Source organism: Alosa pseudoharengus, unplaced genomic scaffold, assembly GCF_046254945.1.
Source record: "Alosa pseudoharengus isolate Yale_2024_CS ecotype anadromous, Long Island Sound unplaced genomic scaffold, YU_APseudo_1.1 YU_APseudo_1.1_scf_2, whole genome shotgun sequence".
Taxonomy (NCBI): Eukaryota; Metazoa; Chordata; class Actinopteri; order Clupeiformes; family Clupeidae; genus Alosa; species Alosa pseudoharengus.
In genome coordinates, this window is record NW_027468663.1 from 26,493,842 (window position 1) to 26,502,570 (window position 8,729).

General features: G+C 45.1%; 1 protein-coding gene across 1 annotated transcript in view; it reads right to left on the reverse strand.

Moving 5' to 3' along the window:
- Positions 1 to 8,729, reverse strand: part of LOC143135178 (potassium/sodium hyperpolarization-activated cyclic nucleotide-gated channel 2-like) — an 83,121-nt gene that overhangs the window by 54,572 nt on the left and 19,820 nt on the right. The window contains exon 3 of the mRNA XM_076295902.1: positions 8,306 to 8,467. Coding sequence (XP_076152017.1) covers positions 8,306 to 8,467 — 162 coding nt within the window. The remainder of the gene's footprint in view (positions 1 to 8,305; positions 8,468 to 8,729) is intronic.

The following is an 8,729-nucleotide window of genomic DNA, read 5'->3' on the forward strand; positions in this document are numbered from 1 at the left end:
CTACCTCTGAAACTAGATTCTGGACCGCAGTCTGTTAGATTAGATAACCTCACCCACTCAACCCTCACCCTGAACACTGGTGTGTGCTGAGCCCTCCTTTACTCCCTCTTCACCTACAACTGCATACCTGTACATGGCTCTAACACCATTGTCAAGTTTGCAGACAACACTACGGTGATTGCTCTCATCAGCAACAATAATGAGACAGCCTGCAGGGAGGAGGTCCAGCACCTAACATCGCGGAGCAACGACAACAACCTGGCTCTCAACACCAAAGGACCAAAGACCTCATTGTGGACTTCAGGAAGTCAAAAGCTAGCATACAAAGCTACATCCTCATCAACAGGACTGAGGTGGAGCATGTCACCAGTTCATGTTTCTGGGTGTCCACATCTCTGTGGACCGCTCTTGGACCCTCAACACCTCTACCTTGAGCCAAGAAGGCTCACCAGCATCTCTTCTTCCTGAGGAGACTAAAGAACACAACCTCTCTCCTCAGATCCTGGTGAACTTCAAAACCTCTACTGCTGCACCATTGAGAGCATCCTCACCAACTGTGTCACAGTATGGTATGGCAACTGCTCTGCCTCCGACTGGAAAGGACGGCAAAGGATGGTGAAAACTGCTCAGCGCATCACTGGTTCCTCACACCCCTCCATCAACCCCCCCCCCCCAGTGCCTCCTTGCCTGTGCCTGTTGAGGTGTCCATGTCGATGGCAACCTTCACAGGGACAACAAGGAGGCGAACATTTTGCCCCTATCTCACCCATAGTATTCTATTTATATTTATAATGTACACACTTTATTACACTTAAACATAGCAATATTCTACTGATATTTCTATGGTTGTTCGTGATTAGTTCAAAGGAACTCCAATGATTTTAAACTCCAAACATGTGTCCACCCACCACGAAGAAGATGTTTACCAATGAAGTCAGGCCACACTCTTTGCCAAAGAGGACCGTAAACATAGTCAAGAGTATAATAAGGTGATAATAAGGCTTATTAGCATAATACTAGTTTTTTTTGCATTTTTATATTTTTGCATGTGTGCGTGTGTGTGTGTGTGTGTGTGTGCCCTTGGGGAAGCGGCCCCACTGTGTAGTGTAGTATGTTTCACAAGACTCGGCGAGGGGTTCAGACGCAGGGTCAGGCCTGGTCAGCATGGGGGGGGGGGGGGGGGTAGAAGGGTGGTTATGACAGGCGCGTCACTTCTCGAGGGGTCATTAGAAATGCTCACTGAGACCTGAATGAGCCGTGGGACATTTTAAGTGTCAAAAGTGTGCCGTGGCACAAAAAAGGTTGAAAAACACTGTACTACTTAAACGGCACCGACAATCAAAAAATCCAGTGGAAACTAGATGGCAGAAGTGTGTAGGCCAATCTGCCCACCAGCTTTTTCTACTTCGCTACCTACAGATGTTTTACCGGTATGATATTTCGAAACTCCATGTTATTTCCCATAGACAATCCACGCCCGGAAGTTGGATGGATACGGAAGTTACGGAGGCGGGACTTATTCTGGAGAGGTCTACTACGGTGTTCGAACGTCGGAGGTAGCGAATTGCGACACAGGTACGATGCTTTCTGGAAACAGGTGTAACAGTGTCGTTGTTTGGTCGCAAGTTGCGTCGTACCATGGTGATTGAGCAACGTAGTTGCTAACTGACTAGTGACCCCCTGGCACACTATCGCTAACTTTCTCCCTCTCACTCTACCGCTCACGGCTACCTGATTATCTCTCAGGCCTCGGCTACACCACGAAACGTCAGGCATATTTTTACATATTCTTACCGTTTTCACGCCTTTAATGACACCCGTGAAAAAACATCTTCACTCTGCAACCACTACACTTCCTCCAGTAGCCTTATAGTCACTTATACAGTTGGGTTTAAAAAATACACAAAACCGGCTGGAGACATTTCACTCGCTCTCTCGCACTCGCTGGCGGTCCAATAGCCTACACACATTTAATACCTCCTTTTCAAAAATTCAAGACATTCCAGACAATTTAAGACTTTTTTAGGCCTTAAAAAACTGAAAGTTGTATTTAAGACTTTTTAAGGATCCGCGGGAACCCTGTTGCAATAGGTTTAGGTTTTTGCAGATGCATTAATCACTCGGTTTAAATTAGAAACATGTCAACATAGGCTGTGGCAGAGAATTTCTAGGGGGTGGGGTATTACACGTTGCCACTGTTTCCACCAATGATATGTATCGCTGCATCATCAACAACGTTGTTGGAACTACAGTGTTCGAACGTCGGAGGTAGCGAATTGCGACACAGGTACGATGCTTTCTGGAAACAGGTGTAACAATGTCGTTGTTTGGTCGCAAGTTGCGTCGTACCATGGTGGTTGAGCAACGTCGTTGCTAATTTTTGTAGAAACGACCCCCAGGACTGGAAGTCTGCATCAAGAGCACATGAGCCAGATCAGGGCCAGCGCTAGACTGTTTCTGCAAGGGTGTGAATAGAGTGTGTGTGTGTGTGTGTGTGTGTGTGTGTGTGTGTGTGTGGACCAGGGGAAATGTGTGTGGACAGGAGGAGATTTTGTCCGGCTCCAACTCAGCTCCACCTGTCAGCCAAGGCAGACAGCAACTCAGCCAGACACCTTCTGATTAAAAATACACACACACACACACACAGACTCAGACTCAGACTTAGACATAGACATAGACTGAGACACAAACACAGACTGAGGCCCCTATCAAGCCTTGATATTTGTCCGTTTCCCGGTTTTGTTTGTGCATTGGTCACCTAAAAAGTAGCCTATATAATACAACATCCACATGCAATATCTTTACAACGCCTAATTATGACAAATTCATTTGGACAACTTTATACAGCCATATAAAGGCTAAAGTTACCTTTAGTTTTGTTCCAATTTACCGTTGTGTATGGCTTTAAACATTGTGTGCGCTTTAACATCAGCCTAAGCATTATTCCAGCTGTGCTAAGGTTTTGACAAGCACCACAATTTTGCCTAGCCTACGTTATTGTTGCCCATCTGAAATAACTCCTAGCTTTGCTTTGTTTTCCCATCCTTGTTGTTTTCAAAAAACATTTTTTATCCATGATGGCCTTGAAGTCTTGAGTTAGTGAATTGCCTTAAATCAGCTTATTATGTGCTGATAATCAGCAACTAGATAGTAAAATAAAGCAGCAAGTAGCCTTTTCTGTAGTTGCTGCGTCCGTGCATTGTTATTCTCTCTCCTGTTCAAACAAAAGTTGTGCATGCATTAAATTGATGTGTTTACAAACTCTACTTTACAGATAATATTGTAAATAACCTACTGTCATGCAGTGAATGGGTTACTGTGCAGAGTTGGAAAGTTAGGTCAAGGTACGGGGTACCTTGACCTAAGGTACGGCCATAGTAGGCTACACCTGCAGGTGCACTTGCTTGGCCATAATGTAGCGTGTGCTTCATTGCTCCTCTCATCTATACAGATGCAGTAGTTCCCATTTCTGCAAACCATACATAATTACAAGGAAAAATATTACCACACAAAAGAAATCATTATGGTGTCCATTAAGATGTGAAAAAATAGGCATAAATCTAGCGTAGGCTACACATTTCCAGGAATAATGGATGTGTTGATGACATAAATTAGGAAATATTAGAGGACTTAAGGAGACGTGATGTTGAACTGCATGCCGATGCCATTTAACCCAAATGCCCCAGAATCAGCATGGGAGAGGAGAGCTTATCTGACAGAAGAGCAGCATCGTCTATAGTGAGGTAATGTTAGATTACATTGCAAAAATATCACTATGCATTCACTAACAGTCTTTTAGTGTGTTTTTAGTGTTTAGTGTTCCCTTTAAAGGGAATGTGAGATGACGCTCAGGGGCTCATTTCTAGAAAGCGTTGTTTGCTAACTTGCGTCGCAACCTTGGTAGTTCGCTCCATCATTCTTGGATTTGGTGTTTCTAGAAAAGGGAGTTTGAACTCTCAATCGCAAACAAGGACGCAAAGTTTGGTTGTTTGAACTACTGCCCCTAACAAAAAATCACAACCGCCTAACCAAAAAATATGAAGTGGATGTTTATCTCGTGGCTCAATGATTTATTTTTTTGATTAAGAGACTGACTCCCCTACTTGGCTCATTTTTGCTTTTTATGTTAATTCGAGTATTGCCTTGCTTTTTGATAAGCTAGTATTATAATCTTCACAGACACTTAAAATCAGCACAGTGATAAATGGTGTAGGCCTAGTGGCTAAAGCAGGTGACTTGTTATCCCAGCGTTGTAGGCCTAGGCTCGATTTTCTTATGATGTGAGATTGTCCTCTTGCTTCTCGCTACCTGCAGGTGAACTAGTGTGACACGTAGATTCAATTATTTTTGACTGATGTCTTATTGGTCTCTCGATGTAGAGTAAATAAATATGTATGGTCAAAACCTATTGTTGTGTCCTGTAGGCCTACTCTTACTCAGAGGTGAAAAGAAAAGATTGGATGCGAACTCTGGCCGAGCGCGCAGTGCACTGACGCGCTGCCGTTGAGCCACGAGACAGGTGATAAAGTTTGCAATAACCAGACATTCGTCCAGGCTATATATTTTTTCCAACATAGATATTTAACACAAATAATGACTCATATTGGTCGGCTTAAGTTAACTGTTTTATATGCTTGCAATAGGTTTAGGTTTTTGCTGATGGCAATGACAATGCCAGCATTAATCACTCAGTTTAAATTAGAAAAATGTCGACATAGGCTGTGACAGAAAATTTCTAGGGGGTGGGGTATTAGCCTACACGTTGCCACTGTTTCCACCAATGATATGTATCGCTGCGTCATCAACAACGTTGTTGGAACTATGGTGTTCGAACGTCAGAGGTAGCGAATTGCGACACAGGTACTATGCTTTCTGGAAACAGGTGTAACAATGTCGTTGTTTGGTCGCAAGTTGCGTCGTACCATGGTGGTTGAGCAACGTCGTTGCTAACTTTTCTAGAAACGACAATTCCTTTGTGAGTATTTTGGATTCACAAACTCTTGTCTACGAAACTATTCCTAACTGACTGCTTGAGTTTGATTCTGATTAAATATCAAAACACATTTCCTGCCTCCGCCTTGCTTGTGACACACACCACACACACACACCGCACCACACACACACACACACACACACACACACACAACATGATAGTAGCCTGGGGGATTAGAAACAGGTTGTCTCCATTTGCATTAAGGTAGCAGAGAGAAAGAGAGAGAAGAGAGAGAAGAGAGAGAGAGAGAGAGAGAGAGAGAGAGAGAGAGAGAGAGACTCCAGCTCAGCAGTCTTTGTACATACATCATGGGGGTTTCCCCTCAGCAGTAAAATATGGATGCTAACTATCTGGGCTGCGGTCCATCTTGCATAATTGTGGTCTAGAGTTTAGACTCCCCCATTGTAGACATATGATGGAATTAATGGAACACAGTCCACTCAGCCTTCCCTTATGGATACCAGGAGAGTAGGACCTACGTACAGGGTGATGATTCTCTGTGTGTGTGTGTGTGTGCATGTGTGTATGTGTGTGTGCATGTGTGTATGTGTGTGTTTGTGTGTGTGTGTATGTTTTTGCCTGTCAGACTGTATGCATGTGTGTGTGTGTGGGGGGGGGGGGGGGGTTTGGGGTTGCGGCATGAGTGTGTATGTGTATGTCTGTGTGTATGTGTGTGGGGGAGGGTGTCAGTCTGTGTATGTGTTTGTGTTTGTTTGTGTGTGTGTGTGTGTGTGTGTGTGTGTGTGTGTGTGTGTGTTTCTTGGGGTGCCTGAAAGTGGGAGTATTGCTGTGTGTTTGATGGGGGATAGAGGCAGACACACAGAGAGAGAGGGGGGGGGGGTGGGGCTCCTTTTAAACAGCGTCTGAATCCTGCTTTTTATCTGTGGTTGTGATAGGAACAAAGCAGACAGCTGTGTTGTCCCCACACACAGACACAGACACAGACACACAGAAACGCACACACACACAGACAGGCAAAACACATCTCCCCTCTCCCCTCTCTACCCTTTCATCTTTGGTGGCTGCTGTCTCCCTCTGCAATATGAGTTGTGCTTATCTATAAGAGAGATGAAGAGTTGAAGAGAGATGAAGAGTTGAAGAGAGAAAGAGAGAGAGAGAGATGAAGAGAGAAAGAGAGAGAGAGAGATGGAGAAACAGAAACTAATGGATAGAGAGATGGAGAGAGAAAGGGTCATGGAGAAGGAGAGGGGGAGTGGGAGGGGGTGAACCGATAGAGAGATGGAGAGAGACAGGGAGAGAAAGTAAAAGAGAGAGGGAGAAAGAGAGGATCAGTGATAAGGGGGAGGAAGAAAGGAACATAATGAAAGAACAAGTAAAAGTCAGAAAAAGACAGAGATAGAGACAGAAAGAGAGGACAAAAACTGTGTGTGCGATCCCTGTGTGTGTGTGTGTGTGTGTATGTGTCTTTAAACTGAACATTAAAACTGTGTAGTGTCTGAGGATGTGTGTGTGTGTGTGTGTACATACATAGCATCAGCAACAACAAGCATGACAGCAATCAGAGCAATTAGAGAGCAATGCCCTGATTAGCGATCTCATTGGCTGTTGGGGATGGGAGGGGGCGGGAGGAACTCACATGGTGATTATTTACTTGTTCTTTCATTATGTTCCTTTCTTCCTCCCCCTTATCACTGATCCTCTCTTTCTCTCTCTCCCTCTCTCTCTCCCTGTCTCTCTCCATCTCTCTATCGGTTCACCCCCTCCCACTCCCCCTCTCCTTCTCCATGACCCTTTCTCTGTCCATCTCTCTATCCATTAGTTTCTGTTTCTCTCTCCATCTCTCTCTCTCTCTTTCTCTCTTCAACTCTTCATCTCTCTTATAGATAAGCACAACTCATATTGCAGAGGGAGACAGCAGCCACCAAAGATGAAAGGGTAGAGAGGGGAGAGGGGAGCTGTGTTTTGCCTGTCTGTGTCTGTGTGTGTGTGTGTGTGTGTGTGTGTGTGTGTGTGTGTGTGTGTGTGTGTGTACATACATAGCAACAGCAACAACAAGCATGACAGCATTTAGAGCAATTAGAGAGCAATGCCCTGATTAGCGATCTCATTGGCTGTTGGGGGTGGGAGGGGGCGGGAGGAACTCACATGCTGATTATCAATGAGGCTAATGACAGAGCATTCAATGGCAACAATTACACCAACACCAGGAGCCAGCACGGACAACTGTTCGTGTGTGTGTGTGTGTGTGTGTGTGGGGGGGGGGGGTATGTATGTGTGTCTGTGTGTCTGCTGTGAGTCATCTGTGTCCCCACTTATACATGATCCTCAGGAGCTTCGCTCCCAGACCCATTAACTCACCGAATACATGAACTGTCATGGGAGTTTAACTGCATGTGTTAAACAGTCAGACACACACACACACGCACACACACACATACAAACACACTCACAGAGGAAGATAAGCAAGTGAGAGAGAGAGAGGGTGAGAGAGATGTTTTTTAATGTTTGTAAACTGTGTTTCCCCTCTAAAATCATGTTCATTGAAATGGTGAGAAGATGACATAGAATGTGTGTGTTTGTGTGTGTATGTTTGTGTGTGTGTGTGTGTGTGTGTGTGTGTATGTGTGTGTGTATGTGCGTGTGTGTGTGTGTGTGTGTATGTGTCTGTATGTAGGTGTGTGTGTGTGTGTGTGTGTGTGTGTGTGTGTGTGTGTGTGTGTGTGTGTATGTGTCTGTATGTAGGTGTGTATGTAGGTGTGTGTGTGTGTGTGTGTGTGTGTGTGTGTGTGTGTTTGATTGTATTATGCATCTGTTCCTCTATGGTGCATGTGTTCTTACAATCTTTTATATGACTGTGTCTGTGTGTGTGTTTGTGTGTGTGTTTGACTGACAACTCATGAATATAAAACAAATCCTTTAATCAGAGCCCCCAGCTTAAATGACACATGAAAGCCCATGGCAGATAAGCAAGACACACACAGACACACACAGACACACACACACACACACACACACAAATAATCTAAACATATAGCAGGACAGGGCAGTGATGAAGAGACAGTGCAAAAAGAACAGCTGAGGGGAGAGAGAAAATGATAGGACCAATCAGATCAATCTAGGCATCTGTGGGTGGGAGTGTCTCTGTGTGGGGAAATGCATGTGTGTGTGTGTGTGTGTGTGTACCAGCATTTTGTTGAGGGAGACCCAGCAGCTAGAAGCAAAGTCCTGCTGCATGTGTGTGTGTGTGTGTGTGTGTGTGTGTGTGTGTACCACCATCTTGTTGAGGGAGATCCAGCAGTCGGAGGGGAAGTCCTGCAGCATGTGTGCGTGCGTGCGTGCGTGCGTGCGTACCACCATCTTGTTGAGGGAGACCCAGCAGTCGGAGGGGAAGTCCTGCAGCATTGGCACCAGGAACTGCAGGCATCCGTCCCAGTGGCAGAGCAGCAGCATCATGGCGATGAGGTTGAAGATGCGCATGACTGCACTGGCCAGGTCATAGGTCATGTGGAAGATCTGCCATGGCAACAGGAGCACAGACAGAGAGAGGGGGAGGAAAAGAGGGAGGGAGGGAGAAGGGGAGGGAGGGAGGGAGGGTCATTTCAGGTTATACTAGAGGATGTCATGAGGTCAGTATGAAGAAATATGTCTCTTAAAAGCACAACACACAAATCTGCATACATATCCTCAAACACACTCAAAAACCCAAACAGACACACACTGAAAAATGTAAACAGGTATATGCACACAAACACACACTCAAAAACACACATCAGTA